Source organism: Macrotis lagotis, chromosome 4 (genome assembly GCF_037893015.1).
Source record: "Macrotis lagotis isolate mMagLag1 chromosome 4, bilby.v1.9.chrom.fasta, whole genome shotgun sequence".
Classification (NCBI taxonomy): domain Eukaryota; kingdom Metazoa; phylum Chordata; class Mammalia; order Peramelemorphia; family Peramelidae; genus Macrotis; species Macrotis lagotis.
This window is the reverse complement of record NC_133661.1, coordinates 211,344,025-211,363,890: the sequence shown is the minus strand read 5'-3', so window position 1 is coordinate 211,363,890 and position 19,866 is coordinate 211,344,025. Positions and strand designations below refer to the sequence as shown.

At 40.2% G+C, this 19,866-nt stretch overlaps 2 protein-coding genes across 10 annotated transcripts in view; one reads left to right on the top strand and one right to left on the bottom strand.

The window, feature by feature from the left end:
- Positions 1 to 753, bottom strand: part of STRN3 (striatin 3) — a 99,939-nt gene extending 99,186 nt beyond the window's left edge. For 3 of the 4 annotated variants that reach the window (XM_074235375.1, XM_074235376.1, XM_074235377.1), the window contains exon 1: positions 451 to 753. In XM_074235375.1, the coding sequence (XP_074091476.1) occupies positions 451 to 738 (288 nt within the window). In that variant the 5' untranslated portion in view covers positions 739 to 753. Of the gene's footprint in view, positions 131 to 450 lie in introns of those variants that run through there. The other variant, XM_074235379.1, reaches the window with a different exon arrangement.
- AP4S1 (adaptor related protein complex 4 subunit sigma 1) overlaps positions 301 to 19,866 on the top strand; it is a 62,296-nt gene continuing 42,730 nt past the window's right edge. For 3 of the 6 annotated variants that reach the window (XM_074235386.1, XM_074235385.1, XM_074235387.1), the window contains exons 1-2: positions 301 to 411; positions 9,307 to 9,433. The gene's annotated coding sequence lies outside the window, so the exon portion shown is untranslated. The remainder of the gene's footprint in view (positions 412 to 9,306; positions 9,434 to 19,866) is intronic. The other 3 variants (XR_012478153.1, XM_074235384.1, XM_074235388.1) reach the window with 2 other exon arrangements.

Genomic DNA, 19,866 nt, shown 5'->3' with positions numbered 1-19,866 from the left:
CGTGTTCTTCCCATTTCTGGGGCGAGGGAAGCACGCTTGGTTTTCCGTTTCCTCCCCCAAAGGCGAGTTTGAAACAGGCCAACAGCTCCGCTTTACTCCGGCCGCAGGTCGGCCCGGGCCGGGGCGGCGGGGCTCCGCACGCTTTTTCGGAGCAGCCGGGACGGCGGCCGTCGGAGGGCGGGCGCGGGCGGCGCGCGGCCCGCGGGGGCAGGGCCCGGCCGGCCGCGGCGCGCGTGCCCCGCCCGGGGGCTCGGCGGAGGGATCGGGCCGGGGGCGCCGCGCCCCGCTCGGGCCGCTCCGGAGCAGCCCCGCCGGCCGCCATACTGGAAGCCAAAATGGCTGCCCCGAGGAAGCCCGCAGCGCGCAGGCAGTGAGGGCCGCGGAGCGGAGGGGGAGGGGACCCGGCCCCAGGTACGTCCCGCGCCTCCCCCCGGGCCCGCCGGCGGCTACCTGCAGCTCGGCCCGCTCCACTTCCCAGTGCGCCCGCTCCATCTCGAAGCGCGCCCACTCGTGCTGGATGTAGTGCAGGATGCCCGGGATGGTGTACTGCTGCGGCCGGGCCGGCTCCGGGCCCGCCGCGGCGCCCGCGCCCTCCGCCGGCGGCGCCCCGCCGGGCCCCGGCTGCAGGCTCATGGCGGCCCCCGGCTGCGGCGGCTGCTGCTGCTGCTGCTGCCGGGGCGCCGCCGTGCCCGCGCCGCCGCCGCCGCCGCCGCCGCCGCCGCCCGGGAGCTCATCCATTGTGTGAGGGGCCCCGGCCGGGGCGCGGGGGGAGACGCGGACGGCCGGGGGCGGGGGGGCAGGCGGAGGGAGCTGGCCCCGCGCGGGCGGCTGGGCGGCGGCCCGCGGGGAGAGGGGCGGGGACGGGCTCGTCGCTGAGGGGCCGCCGCGGGTCAGAGCAGGGAGCTGCCGGCCGCCGCCATTACGGTCCCTCCTCCATCTGCCCGTCTCACTCACTCTCGGGAGGGAGGGGGCCGGAGGGAGGGGGGAGCGGGGGGGCGGGAGGGAGGGGGCCGGCGTCGGGCCGTCGCCCTCGCGCGGCATGCTGGGTAAGCGACGCTGCCGGCCGCGAGCCGGAGGCCGGCCGCGTCCCTGCGCAGGCGCGGCGGGGCGGGGCCGAGGCGCCGGCCGGCCCCTCCCCCCGGGGTGCCCGCGCGTGCCCCTCCGGCGGCCGCGGATTCCGCGCATTGCTTCGGCATTTTTGGCGTGGCCGGGAGGGCCGGGCACTCCCTCGCTGCCACCTCCTCCTGCCGCCAGCCCCCCGGGCCGTCCCGCCGCGCCTCCAGACCCTGGCTCCCGCCCTGCACTCGGGGACTCACCTGGCCGCCCGCCCTGCCCCCCACCTTGGCACGGTCCGGTGCGGCGGCGCCCAGCCAGCCCGGCCCCCGGCTCCCATGCGGGCAGACGTGCCCGCCTGTCCGGGCAAAGCGGTGCGGCCCCGAGCCGCGCACACTCAGCAGAGTCTCTGACCGCACCAGATGCGGGGGGCAGGGGGGCGCGGGGCGACTGGCCGGGGCCTCCCTCCGAGGTCAAGCCCCAAACCTTCCATTTTCTTCCAAAGCTCGCGAGTCAAGTGATTAGCCCTTATAAATAGCAAAGGTCATGATTTGAACCCAGGTCTTACTCCAAATACAAGCGTCCAGTTCCTCTTTTTCTACCTCTTCTTGACCGCTTCAGCGAGACCCTATCAAACTTTATCTGGCTTATGGGCCTCCCCGAGTGACTGGCTTGCTATCTCGGATGAAAACTTAAAATTAGCATTTTGATATTGCAATGATTTATGTGATAATGCCTTAGAACCCTGAAGGGTAATTTCTTGTTTGAAAGAAGCTGCAAATGTTTGTAATGAAACCCCGGAAGTGAGAATTTCAGGCACTTTTCATGTTTCTAAAGAATGATCTTGGCCCTCCAACCATTCTCTGGGAAATTAAACAAGTTTTGCCTCATATCTTTTGAGATTTATCATATTAAAACGCTTTGCCCATTGAATGACCAGAACAAAATCTCTGATATTCATGATTTATCTGAAGTACTGCATTCAATTCTATGGCCACATCATTTAAAAGGATGCTGAGGGGCTTAGGTCAGTGGATAGAGCACTGGTCCTGGACTCGGGAGTTCAGATTGAGCCTCAGACACTCAATAATTACCTAACTGTGTGGCCTTGGGCAAGTCACTTAACCCCACTGCCTTGCAAAAAAACTTTAAAAAAAAAGGATGCTGACTCAGTTGAAGAAGAATAAATAAATTGATCAGGACCCCAAACCATGTCATATAAAGGACAAATAAGCAATACAAATTTTTTTAAAGATTAATAATCATCTTTTAAGAAAGATCTTCTTAATATCAGCTTGTCAGGCCCTTTTCTTCCTGAGTCCAAATCTGGGCTCAAACACATCAGCTGTGCAAGCCACTTACCCTGTTTGCCCCAGTTTTCTTATCTATAAAATGAGCTGGCGAAGAAAATGATAAATCGTTCCAGTATCTGGATACTGGACTCCAGATGGGTCACAGAGTTCAACTCTACTGAAAAACACCCCCACAGCAAAGATCTCCCCTTCCCCAGAAAGTACCCTAGCCCTGGCCCTGCCCTGCTTCACTTTGAGGCTTTCAATCTGTTACTGAAACTAAATGTGCTAAGCATTATTATTTGAAGTATCTACAGTCTTGGAGTAAATAGTCTTTTTTAATGAGGGCTTGAGCTCCTCTCTCTGAATTCAAGTGCCTCCCAAAAAGAATGTATTAAAAAAGGAAGGGTGATTAGTCTGGAGGACAAAAAGAAGCTGGTGGGTGAGATTAAAAGCACTGTGTAAGGTATGCATTTGAGGATACAAAGACAAAAAAGAAATGTATCTTTCCTGGGGTGAGTGAAATAAGTCATAGATAATCTGTAAATAAAATGTTAGTTATGGGGATAAAGGAGAGATCTCCAAAAAAAAAGTGCTTTAAGGAATAATTGAGAAAAAGATGGGCTATTTGGAGGAATTGGGAGTATGGTTCAAGGAAGGAGATGACACCTGAACTGATTCTTGAAACAAGATTAAGGTTTTGAGAGTTACAAAAAAAGAAGGAATGCCTTCCCAGGCCTGGAGGATAACTTATGCCAATTCATGAAGGCAAAAGATGACATGTCATCTAGGAATAGCCAAGAGCCCAGTTTAATTAGCACATAGCTTACAGTCAGTAAATTCTGGAGATACAAAGCTGGGTAAAAGACATTCTCTGTTAAGGAGCTCACAATCTAATGGAAAAGCCAACACAGAGAAAACTACAAACAGATGAGCTATATATACACAGGATAAATTGGAAATAATCCATAAAGAGAAAGCACTTGCCTTATCAGAGATCCAGAAAGGCTTTGAGTTGAAGAAGCTTGAAGGAAGTCAAGCTAGATGAAGAGAAAAAGCATTCCAGGCATGGTAATTTGAAATAAGACTATAAAGGTTAGACTGGATTCTTATTAGAAAGATTCTTAAGGGCCAGGCTAAAGAGTCTGTGTTTTATTTTAGAATAATTAAATTTATTTAGTGTATATGATATTCCATGCTTTGTGCTAAGCATTCAAGATACAGAAAGGGGCAAGAGACAGCCCCTACCCATAAAAAGTTTGCAATTTAATAGGGGAGACAACATGCAACTATTTACAAAATAAGCTGTGTACCAGAGGAATAGGGAATACTAAAGAGAGGGAAGTCACTGATTAAGAGAGTTGCTTCCTGTGGAAGGTGGAATTTTTATGTAGAATTTAAAACCAGGGAGGTCAATAGAGGAGGGAGAGAAATCAAAGCATGGGGGCCAGAGCTAAGAGACAGTTGCATGTTCAGACCTATACATGTACAAATAGAGATGTAGAATTGGAGTTCTATAGAGAAAACAGATTTGGATATGAAGATGTCAGAGCCATCATTGTAGAGTAATTACATTTAAGGGAGCCAATGAGATCACAAAAGGAAAAAGTTTAAAGATAAAATAAGAGGACCCTGGACAAAGCACTGGAGAAGTTGCTTAGAGCATATTACTAGTAGTTTAATCAGCAAAGGTCAAATTGGTAGAAAAAACTAGAAAAGAGCAATAACCCAGAAACCTAGAGAGAGAGAGAGACTGTCCCGATTAATTATTTAACTGTATCTGAAACTGCAAAAAGATCATGCAGACAATTGGATCACTGGTAACTTTAGGAGAACAGGTAATAAGGAAGAGGAGGCAACCAATGTACAGTACCTACACTAGTAGTTTAGCAATAAAAGGAGAGAGATCTAAAATAATTTAAAGGGATAGCAGATTTAAAGAAAGGGGTTTTTTTTAAGATGTTTATATGACTTAAGTGAAGAAGATTAAAAATGAGAATGTTGGAGCAAGCTTCTAAAGAAGACAGGAGCAGAGGAGTCAAAGGCATATAGATAAACAGAAATTAACAAGGCAACTATTGGGTAAAGAATTTATATTTGAAAAAAAGTTAGAAAAATTGGAAAGTAGTCTGGCAGAAACTAGATATAGATCAACAATCACATTATATATCAAGATAATAAGCTCCAAATGAGATATCATAAACAAATTACTTGTTGGATCTTTGGATAGGGGAAGATTTCAAGCTAAACTATTGCTTAATCACATAAGATAGATTATATAAAATTTTAAACTTTTTTGCACTTACAACTAAATGCAACTAAAATTAGAGAATCGGGTACATGGGAGGAAAAACTTCAGCCAGTTTCTTTGATAATGGTTCGTTTCTGAGCTATATATGTCACAGATTTGGATAATTAAGAATATGAGCTTTTCTGCAATTGATAAATGGCCAAAGGAAATGCATTTTTCAGAGGAAGAAATCCAAGCTATCAGATCATATGAAAAAGACTCTAAAACACATAATTAGATAAATGCAAATGAAAACAATTCTGAGGTTCTACATCACACCTAGCAGATTTGCAAAGTTGACCCCCAAAAAACTCAACAAAGTGACAAATGCTGAAAAGGCTATGGAGGAAAACACATTGTTGGGGTTGCTGTGAATTGGTCTGGCCACTCTAGAAAGCAGTTTGGAACTATGCCCCAAAAGCTATTACATGGTACGTAACTTTGATCTATTGATTCCACTACTAGGTCTGTACTCTAAAGAGATTAAAGAAATAGGGAAAAGACCATTATGTACAAAAATATAACTCTGTTTTGTAATAGTTAAAAATTAGAAACTGAAAGATTGTCCAGCAATTATGGAATGGCTGAACAAGTCATGGTATATGATTATGATGGAATACTGTTTTTAAGAAATTTAAGAAATGATAAGGATGGTTTCCAAACAATCACCTTTAAAAACCTTGGGAACTCTCATTCACACAATGATTAATCACAATTCCAGAAGATTCATTTTGAAATAAGCTATCTACTGCCAAATAAAGAGATGATTGGCTCAGTTCAGATTAAGACAATTTTTGGATAATGGTCACCTGGGAATTGGTTTTTTTTGACTATGTTTGTGATTTTCTCAATGGGGGTAAGGAGTGCAGATTAAAAACAAAAAAAGCACAGGTAGAGGAGTTAAACTTGACAAGGAAAGAAAGAAAGCAAAGGAAAAAAGATGAGTAAAGAATATAGAGAGACAGTTGTCAAAGTCTTCTCTTCTGAAGACTGAATCACAAATAGCATTCTTTACAGACCTGCTGCCCTCTTCAGGACATTCTCCTCCTGATTAAACTCTGTGACACTGATCAACTGCATCTTTTAATTCTAAATGAACTAAACACCTTAAATAATTAATCAGTCCACAGTAACATTGTCTCTTCCTCCCATTCCCATTGCTGGTGCCTTTCCTCTTAGATTACCTTCCACTTACATGTATATGTCTTGTCTGTACATAGAGCTTTATCTGTTGTTTTAGAATATGAGCTCTGGGGGTGGCTAGGTGGTGTAGTGGATAAAGCACCGGCCCTGGAGTCAGGAGTACCTGGGTTCAAATCCGAACTCAGACACTTACTAATTACCTAGCCATGTGGCCTTGGGCAAGCCGCTTAACCCCATTTGCCTTGAAAAAACCTAAAAAAGTTTAGAATATGAGCTCTTCCATGGTTGGAACCACATATTTGCCTTTCTTTGTATCCCTAGAACTTATTATTAGCCCAGTGCATCAATAAATGCTTATTGCCTGAGTGACTGGCTGGAATGCATAGTTGAAAAGCAGAAAAACCTGATGAATGATTTAGTCATACATCTGACTATGTGTGGATTTTGTAACAAAGGAAGGAGCAGCTAAGTAATTCATTGTTGGACTTTGAATCAGGAAGATCTATAGTCAAATCTTGCCCTAGACATTTTACTAGCTGGTGACCCTGAGCAAATTAAATGGAAATAATAGCACCATTCCCCCTGGGTGTAAGGATAAAAGATATAATTGATAGTGCTTTGCAAACCTTAATAAGCTATGTAAATACCTGGAGTCAGGAGTACCTGAGTTCAAATCTGGTCTCAGACACTTAATTACTTAGCTGTGTGGCCTTGGGCAAGCCACATAACCCCATTGACTTGCAAACAACTAAAAAAATAAATAAATAAGCTATGTAAATAGCTATGATCACTATTTTTACAAATGGATTTTTTTCCAAACCTTTTTCTTTCTCTGTTAGCTCCAAACATGACCCCTTTGATATCAATCAGATGACCATAGTTCCTATTTTCTTTTTTATTATTTAAATGTTTTTATTTCAAATGTTTAAATGTTTTTCCAACAACATGCAACAGTAGCTTTCACCAATCCTTTTTTTTTTGCAAAGTTTTGAGTTTTACATTTTTCTCCTTCCCTTCCCCCTCCTCCAACAGAAAGCAATCTAATATAGACTCTACATGTGTAATTATATAGCTCCTCTTTTCTAAGAAGATTGAGGTCATAAACAACAAGCTTCCTCCATTCCCATCTTCTTCATAACATAAATTTCTTGTCTTTTCTTATCTTCTGCTTCATCTTTCTTTTGCAGGTCAAACTCCTGAACTCTTGACCCCAATCCCCCCTCAGGACCCTCACAATATTAATTATTCCCACTTTCTCTTATAACCTTTCCTTCCTCTCTCTTTGTTGGTTCATTTTCCTCAGCCAGCACATAAACCATGTATTTTTTCATCCTCTCCCCACCCTTCCCTCAACTGTCTTATTCCTTTGAACTAGGATTTCCCCTCTCCTTGTTCTTTTCATAATCAAACTTGCTTGAAAGAATTTATTCACTATCCCAATTTTTTCAAAACCCACTTATTCTTTAATTCTTTATGATCTCTATTCTTACTTAACCACTCCACTGCTTTCTGAAATAACACTATGGAATAACTGCCTAATTAACAAATCCAATACAGGAAACATGATACATAAGAATGAATATGAATGAGATAGAAGATATAAGTTCAAACCCTACTTCTGCTACTTAATCCATTTGATCTTGAGAAAAATCACTCCAATCTGGGCTTCAGCTTCCTTGCATGTAAAAATGACAGGATTGAACTAGATGACCTGTGAGGTCCCTTCTAGCTATGAATTCTGCGATGCATCAGAAAGCCACATTTAACCAAGAGGCAGGCATTTGTTAGACAAGGACTAGGGAAGCTTATAGAATAAATCAGCACTAAGATTCTAATTAAATTCTGTGTGAAGATGCCTCACAAGACATCTTCAGGTGTGACCCACTTATTTGATCCATGAGGATAAATAAGTTACTTTCAGGTTTTTGAAGAACTATGGAAGAGTGACTGTAAGCTTCATCATGAACTCTTAAACCAATTATAATCCATGGTGCCAAGTAAACTTCCTAATTTGGGAAATGGTTGAGGGGAGAATCTCAACCCAGAAGTACCTGTGCTGGAAAAGGTCAGACTTAAAGTCTGACTTTGTCAAGAACATGAACCAGGAAGAAAATTTATGAAACTGAAAGAGGTCGAGACTTATAGCAGTCTGATACAAAAATAGAATTTAAGCCTGGAATGAAAAAAGAGTCTGAGAGGGGAGGCTAGGTGGCATAGTGGATAAAGCACCGGCCTTGGAGTCAGGAGTACCTGGGTTCAAATCTGGTCTCAGACACTTAATAATTACCTAGCTGTGTGGCCTTGGGCAAGCCACTTAACCCCATTTGCCTTGCAAAAACCTAAAAAAAAAAAAAAAAAAAGTCTGAGAGAGGAATAACAAAAAGTGAATTTCAGAATTTAGCCTGACATGCTTTAGTCCTGGGAAACTAGTGAGTTATCAAGCTAAGAGCGATCTCAGCTCTGTGCTTTCAGTTGGTATACTATGCCACCAATAGCTTCAGCCTCCATCTCTTCTGCAAACCCTATCATCACTGTTGTCTTCATGGAAATATGTGAATTCAGAAAGGGTTGCTCTGGAGGACAAAAAGTTACAAATGAGAAGTTACAGAAAAGTGCATTTCAATTGTATAGAAGAAAAACTTTCCTAACAGAAGTTAGTCAGAAAGAAATTAGTTGCCTTGGGAGGTAATAAGACCTATTCACTAAAAGTAATTAAGCAGAAGCCAGATGACTACTTACTGGGAAGAGATTTGTGGCTGGTGTGAGGTGACCCCTCCCATCTCTAATTCTATGACTTTAGCATATAGCCCCTCTTTTCTTTATGTAACAAAAATTATTTTTCTATCTCTGACCTGGCAACTTTCTAGTTCACCATCCAAAAGACAGTTATTTTGTGACACTAAATGCCCACCTGATAGCTAATGAAAATTGAGCAACCAACTGAGACATGGAATACAAAAGGACATTAATTCCCCCCTCTGCACTGCATGATCCACAGAAGGAGGTCCCTAATTTTCCAGCAAGGACTTCTTTCCCTTACTCTCAATATGAAAGTTTAGTATGTTGGCATTATTAGTGGTATTGTTTCTTGTTGCTGTTCAATGGAATCTGACTCTACCTGACCCCAATTGAGTTTGTTGTGGTTTACAACTGGATACTGGAGTGGTTTACCATTTCCTTCCCCAGAACATTTTAGAGATGAAGAAACTGAAGCCAACAGCTAAGTGATTTGCCTAGAGTCACACAATGTCTAAGTCCAGATTTGAACTAAGGGACGTGAGTCTTCCTGATCTAAACCTGGGACTCTTATCTACTATGCCACCGAGCCTCCTTCCTAGCAGGGAAGGAGTAGCTAATTCAGAGGTTTTGGAAAGTTTGTTGTAAATCAATTTTGATAATGACTTAGCATGTTTCATAAATATAATTTACAGTTGTGGCAGAATCTTTTTTTTTTGGAATTATAAAGATTTTATTTTGAGTTTTACAGTTTTTTTCTCTAATCTTACTTCCCTCCCCCCACCCCTATAGAAGGCGATTTGCCAGCTTTACATTGTTTCCATGGTATACACTGATCCAAATTGAATGTGATGAGAAAGAAATCATATCATTAAGGAAGAAACATAAAGTATGAGAGATTGCAAGATCAGACAATAAGGTATCAGGTTTTTTTTCTAAATTAAAGATAATAGTCCTTGGTCTTTGTTCAAACTTTGTGGCAGAATCTTAAGTGTGTATACTTTACATAGTTTGTATTGTATTTGGACTTTAACTGGCTTTTGTTTAAAATGGCATCTCAGAAGTCTGGAAATTTTTTTCTCCTACAGTTTTTGCCCCAATTACCAGGTGTCTAAAAGAGGCATAAATAAATGTGTATTTTTGTATATATGCATGTATGTACATACACACACACATATATAATTTGAGCTCAGTTACCTTATAGCCTTATTTTCTGAGCCAAAAATCAGGACACATGGTCTGACTAAGGATATCTATTTTTAGAAAACCCTATTAAAAGTAGAATTTCCTTTCTTAATATCAGCTTATCTGTCATTACAGGTCATTTAGACTCACTCTCTTATTTTACAGATGAAGAAATTAAGATTCAGAGCTACTAAATGAACCACACAAAGGGGCAGCTAGGTGGTAACAGTGGGTGCAGCACTGACTCTGGAGTCAGAAGGATCTGAGTTCAAATTCAACCTCAGACACTTTATAATTACTTAGCTGTGTGACCTCGGGCAAGCCACTTAATCTCATTGCCTTGTAAAAAAAAATAAATGAACCACACAAAGTCCAACAACTAGTAGTCATTGGCAAAACCTGGACTAATCTAGTTCTCCTAATTCTCAATGTATACGAAGCTAAAACCAAAAAAACATTTTAAAAACTTTTTCTTGAGTAAATTTTAATATTTTCCTAGTCTAAAGAGTGCAAAATGAAGGGATATTGCCCATATAACTGCTTACCAAAAACCACTTCTACACAATTATCAATACAGTGGTAGAAATAAACCAGCTAGCAAGAAGATAGTGCTATCCAGAATTAGATCTCTATTTCTTCCATTCAGAGATTTGAACAGATGAGAGCCTCTTAGACCTCACTTATCTCCAGACATGGCTTCCAAACCAATCCTCTTTCAGGGAACATTGTTAAAACAGCCAGGTTCAGCAGGGCTGGGGTTGCCACTGAGAGGGTGGCCTGCTCTGGGGCCAGGATCACTACTGTCTGTAGAAGCCTCAGCATTATTTATGCTGGGAATGCCTTCTCTTCCCCAGCCCATCCTGGGCTTTGCCCTCTCTGAAAACACGAGGCTCTTTTACCTGATGTTTCCTTCCTCATTCTCTTCCTACCCTGCATTGTTCCTCCTCCCCTCATCCACCCTGTGTATGCCACCTTCTATACCTTCTCAGGCAGCAGAGGAGAAAGTGATAGGCTTAGGTTTGGACATGCAGGAAAAAATAAAATATATCCAAAGTAAATATAAGGTAATGGGGGGACGCACTAGTAATTAAGGAAATCAGGAGGAGCTTCATGTAAGGGATATTGTTTAAACCAAGTTCTGAAGGAAGCTTGAGATTCTAAAAGGCCAAAGGGGGAGGGGAAGAGAGAACCTTCCACCTTCCTGAAAAAAGGTGAGAGACAAGGGATGTTGTCTCATTTATGACATATAGTCAGAGGGCTGGTTTGGCTGAATCAAAGAGGGCATGAGGAGTAAAACTGAGGTGAGAGAAATTGGTGTTGACATCATAAAGATGAATGCAAAAAACTCAGGGTAACCCTGGAGTTGGAGGAAGCTCAGGATTTTATTTCACAAGCCTGCAAAGTTCATGGATTAAAACTTTTTTTCCTGGGGAGACATTAAGTTGCTTGAGGACAGAGTAAACAACAAAGTTCTAGGCAAGGTATCTGAGGAAAAGTGAGAGAAAGGAAAGACTGCCATGAAGACTGGCTGGGCTTAGGCTCCAGTGAGTCTTGGCCAGAAGAGGAGTTTAGGCCAGACTTCCTTGGTCAGTTTAAAAGGGGACAAAAAAAGGGATCCCACCCCCTCAATGTGATTAAGATCAGGTACCCCTTCTGAAAGTCAGGAAGCTGGAGGAGGGTGAAGAAATGAACTGAGGTTGCTCTTATTTGGGGAATTTACATTTTACATGGAGTTACATTGAACAATAAGAGGGAATTTACATCTGTCTGTTTAGGGCCCTTGCAGCCAGGGAGTCCTCAGACAGGCACATAACATTTTCTTAATATTAAATTAAGACAAATATTTATGCTTCCACAAAACCACTGCTCAGAGACAACATTCCTTATACCAAGGATCAGAAATGGTTTGTGGAAGACATGCCTGTTCTCCATTATAGCCTCAAAAGATTAGGGGTAGGGGGCAGCTAGGTGGTACAGTGGATAGAGCACCGGCCCTGGAGTCAGGAGTACCTGAGTTCGAATCCGGCCTCAGACACTTAATAATTGCCTAGCTGTGTGGCCTTGGGCAAGCCACTTAACCCCATTGCCTTGCAAAAAAAAACTAAAAAAAAAATGATTAGGGGTATCCATGGTACCCTATTATAATATAACAAGTAATAGTGATATAGCTAACATGTGTAAAAATACCTATTTTTTTATATTTTTCCTGAAATTATCTGAAGGTTTCAGTGCTTACTAATTTATTATTTGATTTGCTGAACCATTCCATCTTCATCCATCTCACACCTTTCAGGATTTTATGAACTTTAAGCATCTCTTTCTTTAACTTTTCCTTCCAATAGAATTCTAATCCTTTGAATTCTTCCATGTAAATAAACTCTTCCTTTCCCCAAATTAAATTTTCTCCGCTCATTAGCTTGCCTTTCCTAAGATTTCATGATTCAAACTGCACAAGGTATTAAAAGGAAGGAGACACTATGACCTTTAACAAAGTTAGAATATTTTGTTTTCTAATCTTGTTGTGATAATACTCAACATTTGAGGCTGTCTTCATGTAGTAGCCTGTAAAATGTCCAGGATCCCTTTTCTCTGTAGTAACTGATCACTCAGTCTAAAATCATGTCCAGAGTCTCTTTTGCAATTATTTTGCATTTATCTTACCTCACCTAACTGGAACTCCCTCCCTTCAAGCTGCTAATGAGTCATTTCCTCTTTCAAATCTCACCTTAAAACTTTCCTGGTTTGTTTAGTCTTTGTCCAAAGCTTTCCTGTTCTTTCCTGCACCTTCTTAGGCTGTTCATATTTTCTATCAACCACTTTTTAGTTTTAGGAATTCTTGTTTGTACCTTTAATCCAACCTCCAGACACTTGTCTATAACTATTCTTGTACTTTAAGCTTTGAAAGAGGTTGTCATATCTCACCAGAAGGCTACATAAACAAGAAAGGTGTGTCAAAGGTGTGTCATGAGAAGCTTATGAAAAAATTCCAGGTTGCTAACTAAGTTGAACATAGGTAATACACAAATCCCTTATTTCCAGTTCTTCTGGTATCTGATTAATAAACCCAGTGATACAACTTGGATAGGAAAATTATATCAACAAATCCAATGGTTCACCTGGGAATACTCACCTAAATTCACATGCAACTTTATACTTTGATGTATATCTTTATACATGTGACACTAGGCAAACTCCATCTCTGGGCCTCAGTTCTCTTGAGACTTTTTAATCTAAACTCTGTTTCCCAAAGAACTCAATACACTTTACAAACATTGTATTCTTTTGCAAAATTGGAGTGAAGATTGTGGTGACAGGTGACCGGTGTCATAAAAAACAAAAAGAGATGGTAATTGATATTGTGATTTGTTTAGGGTCATAGTTTGAGGAATGAGTTCTGAGTCTATCTGAAATGTTTATCATGGCATCACCTCAAAAGACAAAAAAATAACCCCTGTGAGTAGTAGTAGTAGGAGGAGGAGGAGGACCAGGAGGACAAGGAGGAGCTGCCCACTGGGGATCCCTGTGCAACTGACCAGTTGGGCAACACAACTATTTCTTTCTCTTTCTCTCTTCCTCTCTTTTCCTTCCTTCCTTCCTTCCTTTGTCTTTCTTCCTTTCCTTTTATTTCCCTTCCCTTTCATCATATATAGAGTTTACATAGGGTATCATACCTTACCTGTAAGGGCTCTGCCCAAGGGAACATAAAATTTTGATTGCTGAAACCTCACAAAATATCTTGGGGTTTACCTGCTAGATTTCTTTCTTAAGGACCATGACTTAAACCCAAATTAATGGACTAATAATAGTTCCCACACTAAGCCTTGGTCATTGTTTGGGCCCTGACTGACCCAGAGTGAATGTAAATAGCAACTGTCTTCCCTTCCCTGATTGTTTTTTTTAAAGAAACCATTCTTTCCATCCATTTCTCTCTTAACCTTAATCTCTGAATGAGCATTGATCTCAGTCAAATCAAGACCTGTTAAAGAATTTAGACCTAGATGACTCTGGAGAGCATACGCACACGTGCGCGCGCGCGCACACACACACACACACACACACACACACACCCTCTCACTAAAATCTAATTCATATGCATGCCATGATCCTTTGGGGAACAAAGTACAACCCCAAGTGCGTATGAAGAGAGAATCTCCCTGTACCAGACCTGGAACAAGACTTTGAAAACTATACTGGATTTATGGAGGCTTTGAGCCTGTCTTCTCATGAGACATGGCTTGCCACAAATAAATACTCTCATTGTTACTGATGAGATTTGGGGGTAACCAAATAAAGATAGAAATCCAGCTACTAAAAAACAAAGGAATTTGCATGCTCCCTGGAATTTTATAAATGCTCAGGATTTATTGTAAAATATCGTAAACAGGTTAAAACTTTTCTCCTCCAATCACTTTAGGACAGGGTGAATAACAAAAGGCTAGGCGAGATTACGTGGGAGACAGAGAGAGAGAGAGAGAGAAAGAGCAGTCAAGCAGAGCTGGGCCAGAGAGTGGACTGGCCAGAGCCAGTGTCCAGCTCAGGTTTTTATAGCCTTGCCCATTATCTGGGCACTGAGGGCAAAAGGGGAAATCCCCCCCCCCCTTTACATGACTGAAACCAGGTAGAAGGTTGAAAACTGGGGGTTGGGAATGAAGAGAAAGGATACAAATTTTATACTTAACAGTGAAACAATAGGGATCAATTTACATCTTGTGAGCTGAGAGCCTGCCACACTTTAGCAAAATTTAATAGCATAAAAGATTACAGAATTTGTTTCTAATTATAAATTTCCTATATTCATAATTCTCTGCATCATCATGACACAGAGAATAGAGTTTTCTGACATTTAAAAAAATACCTGCAAGAGGAAATGTAGCATGGTAGAAAGAGGACCAGCCTTGGAATTAGGAAGACCTAGGTTCCAGATTTGCCATGAAGACTTTGTGACCAGGAGCAAGCGGCATAACTTTTCAATTCTTCAGAGCATTCTCTGAGACCATCAGTTACAGGAAAGTTGCACAGCATAGAAGAGGGTTTCCACACTGGGAATTGCCTACAATAATGAAATCACAGGGACAGATCAAAGTATATTAGAATGCATCCATAGAAAGTAATATTAGAACTTCCTCCATGTTGCATACAAAGCCATTATCAGCTCTGTCATCCTTAGTTCCAGGTCCATTTAGTCTCTTTACAATCTGATTCCAATCTCTCTTTCCTAATATAGTTGATATTTCTCACACTTCAGGCTCTGCTCAGGCTGGTCTCCTGCCTATTCCTCATTCATGATGTTGTCTCCCAGCTCTTGCCCAGCTTGGAAGCTTCTCTGTCCCTTTTCTATACTTCTTGGAATCTCTCCCTTCATTTAAGTGAAGTCTCTGTTTAACTTCCACTTCCTGAGGCCACTTTGACCCTCCCAATTTTTAGAGTCTCCCATCACCCCCAAATTACTTTATTGTACATTCTTTGTATATACATATCTATGAACATGTTGTCCCCCTCATCTCAGAATCTAAGCTCCTTTAAGTCAGACTTTTCATCCTTGTCTTTGCCCAACACCTGACCCAGTTATTGAACAAATGTGTAAGAAAGTTAAAACATGTTTGTTGAATTGACTATAGAAGTATTAGGAAGAATGTTCATAATCATCGACTTCTTCACCTATAAAGTGAAAGGCTTAAAATAAATAATCCTAAACTTCTGCAGGTTCTAAAACTCTCTAAAGCTCACTCTTATACTCCTTTCCATTTTGTTTTGGCAGCAAAGTGCCACATGATCTGGTTTCAAAATTATTCTTCCATCAGAAGTACTGTTTATATGATTTTTAAGGTGATACAGACACTCAGGGGAAAGATTTAGTGTGCACATCTATAAATACAGTCAAATCATAAGCAAATGGTAGAGAGGCCTCAAGAAAGATATTTGAGGAGAATGGGCAAACATTCAAAAAGCCAACAAGAGAATTTTATAATGCAAGTGGAACTTAAGAGGAGGAGGCAACTTGTACATGAACTGAAGCTTAATCAACTAAATGAGATATTCACTTCTCATTTCCCTAATTGTACAAAGCTAAGAAAATTGTAAATCAAAGAACATCACAGCCCCTCTAAACAATTCAAAACATACATCATAGTGTAGAAAAATCTTTATAAATTAGAGAAGGAACAAATACCAGCCCTTTGGAAACAATACTGTATGTTTTAAAATCTAATTTGGCTTCAGAATTTTCTCCTGGCTTATATGAGAAAGTAATAGACTGTGATAATACTGTAGTAATAGCTGCCCCATGCAGAGTAATATGATGTCAAAATGGGGGAAAAAAATTACTATGTCCAAATCCCAACTGGACATTTGGCTAAGAAAGAAACAAAAGACCAAGTGTTCATAGTTCGTATCAAAACAAAAGAGCCAGAAAATTTAGCTGAATGGACTATTGTCAGAACCTTCCTAGGTAATAATTTAACAAGTATGGAAAAGTGGTTTGCCTTCTGTCAAAGGAGCAGCAGAGTAGAGAGTGTCCAGGAAGTCACACTTACTGCTGTGGGGTGGACATCTACTTCACATGGACTCCATCGGAGATGAAAACATTGCATCAACCTCTTCTGATGGATAAGACTGTGTTAGAGGCTTTCTAATTGAATGTAGTTAAAAATCAGTAATGAAAAAGATCACAATCTTTTGCTTTGATAAAACACAGTAACAGTCTAAAACAGATAAATGCCTTAAAAATGGATCATAGAATCTTTTAAAGCTTATTACAACTGAAATTTTACATTCTTTTCATTTCAAATAGGTGAGGTAGTCCAAAAATAATTTATTGAATTATTAAAGTAACAAAAAGCCCTAAGACTAAACTATTTCTTTCTATTAAATACACACATATGTATATGTATGTGTATCCTTTGGGAAGCATTTGAGAAGTCTGGTTTGACAAGTTTAATCTCTTATTTACATTTTAAGTGTGAGTGTAACATGTTGCTACACTTTACTGTGGAATGTAAAATAGCTGAAATTGCTTCTGGGCAAAGGGCAGCCAAACAGGCCATTTAAGCAACTGTGTTCCACTCTGACATCTGATCTGAATGAGAATGGTACTAAATTCAGAGAGATGTCTGCAAACTTGCCTTAGGCAGCATGTAGTTGGTATGTTGCATTTATTTGTAGAAGGAGAGAAGATGATTGACCAGTAAATCAGAGTCAGTGAAACAGAGAGGGTGATGACAAATGTTAATAATAAACATGTTATAACAGATTTGGTTGGGTATTTCCAAATTTCACTTGTATCCTGTAGAACCTTTTCTGGGGGTGAAAGTAGTGTTTTAGGCTTTAGGTTGAGAATGCCTGTTATTAAATCATTTGACACTTTTTGAGTTGTGACTTTTTTTTTTATGTAGTTCTCTTGCTTTGGAACCAGATTAAATTTACAAATTCAATGGGAGGTGGGGGTTGGAAGTGGAAAGTGAGAATGCATCAAAAACTTTCAAGACTACAAGTTTTTGTACTGAACTGTTCATATGTACTCATACTGGTGAGATTAAATTAAAACACTCTTTTGAGGTAATAGTCACAGTTTCATTACTGATTCCCTCAAGTACTCTGATTTCCCAAGATAGCCATCTGTATCATATGAAGACATCATATCTTGAATCACATTAGGAATGCACATTAGTCACTGTGGTGATCTTAGCCTGACACTATCAAATCTTGTGACTATTAATTACTCTTGAATTAAAGTTCACTGTAGCTATGTCTTTAGTAAATAACAGGCCTGATCCTTCAGAGTAGGTAGCAACTCTCTGAGTTTAAATTTTGTTTAGGGCATTGCTTCTTTTAAATCACTATATTGAACTGGAAAAGTGATTTACTAAATGATGGTGTTGATCCCTGAAAGAGTTAAAGCAGCTTTCCAAAATATCACATGTCATAGGTTATTGAAAAAATTATTACTCAAAATAATTATTTTAATTGATTCTAGTTTGGAGAATATTCCAGAATATTTTCCAAAATTTTTAAAACAAAATACATAATAGTTAAAACCTGTTTCCATGGAATATAAAGAATATGATCAAAACATTAGAATGAACCTAATGAGTTTGAATACATTCTTGTTTTAAAATTCTTTTATTCACATGACTTCCTCTGCAAATAGAAAGCAACGCAGGTTTTAACCCATAGGTCAGATACTTAGGATTCCATATTTACCACCGTAAAAATTAAAGAATGATTTACCTTACGAAAATTATTTTACCAAATAAGTCATTAGTTAAAAATAATGGTAAGAATTACAGAAGAAAATCATATACAACTTTTCAGAACTATTTATGCTACATAGAATAATATATTTTACAGTTATTTAATACATAAAATAAAGTGATTAGATTTCATTAAACCCTGTAGAATCTTAGTGCTAGGATTTAACTCCTCATTTTTCCCTGAGTTAACTGAGGTTCAGAGAAATTTAGTGATTTATTTAAAAAAGTAGAATCAGAGCTTGGCCAGAATTAAACTTTATCTCTTAATCCAAAGCCTTTTTCATTGTAAGATTGTTCATTTGGTTAATTCATGAGTCTAAATTATTTTTTCTCATTTAAATGAAAGAATTAGCAATTTAGGTGTTTCATTGTCTATTTTTGCAACTAAATGGCCTATAATTTTAATTCTTGAACTATATTCTTAATCAGAAGTTCTATTAGCTTCCAATGCATTGAAATCAATAATTAATGTTTCTGTGAGATTGAAAAAAATGTAGACATATTTAAATGATCAATTCCTTTATTTCTTCTTGTTTTTATGTTTTTTTTGGGGGGGGGGTTAAGGTTTTTGCAAGGCAAATGGGGTTAAGTGGCTTGCCCAAGGCCATACAGCTAGGTAATTATTAGGTGTCTGAGGTCGGATTTGAACTCAGGTACTCCTGACTCCAGGGCCAGTGCTCTATCCACTGCACCACCTAGCCACCCCCAATTTCTTTATTTCACATTTGTCCGGAGTGCTCTAGCATTTAGATACCATTAGTAAACTGAATTGATTATTGTACAGAAAGAATTTACCTATAAGTTATTCTTATAAGAATACACAGACATCAGAAATAGGAAGAACAAAGTAGTTATTAAACAAAAAAGATTAAAAGGGTTCACTAGCAAGAAAATTAGATGATATCCATGACTAGTGTGAGTGGGTTCATGTGTCAAAACTGTCAGGAGCCACAGGAGATATGAGTGATTCTAGTCCAGGCTGTGCCAACTAGTGTAGGACCTCATCAAGACATTTATATAGGCTGTATGAGTCTTAGTTTTTTCATTTATAAGAGGAAATTTTAATAAATTATGTCAAAGGTCACTTCCACTTCTAAAATTCATACTTAGAAAAAAAATCTATGCCCTTGTGCATTCCTATGCACACACATTTTTTACTTGGCTTATTTCAACATGTGAAGTGTTTTGGATCAGATTAGCCACAGTCGCTCCCTTTTTCCACATATATATATACACACGTCAGAAGCTATGACTAATGAACAAAAATAAAAGAGATATTTTCAGTTAGGCTATGTAATGATCCATTTATAAAAGGTATATATATATGTATATATGTGTGTGTGTGTGTATGTGTGTGTATGTATATATAAATAATATTTCTTTTAATTGCACATACATTCTTTTAAAAGTATTTGTTTTCCAGTCTGTATTTCTATAGTTATTCAACAAATTCAATTTAGTATTTATTAATTACCTACTGAGCACAAGGCTCTGGGCAAATTCTTAGGAATACAAAATCCTCAAGGAATATAATAGGAAAGATTACACATACCATACAGTTAATTTTGTAAGGGCTGCATCAGTTCTCATTCTTCACCACCACCAGCCCTGTCTGCTGCCATTTCAAGAAATTCAGGTGGTGGGTGGGAGCTTTCCACAGCTGAAGATTATTTAGAACATTAAGGATGTTAGCAAGGCTAGCATCACATGACAAAATGTAAAAGGATTCAGGCATTCCCACCTTGCTGATCATGACAAATTGTATAGAAACTTTTTGCCCAAATACAGTCTTTTACAATCTTGGTTTCTTTGAACTTCAGCCTGACCTAGGATTGTCTTTCTTTCTTACCTTTTGGATTTGAAAACTGCCTTCTTTGCCAACCTACTCAGCAGGTCCATGACTGCTTCCTCTGGTCCT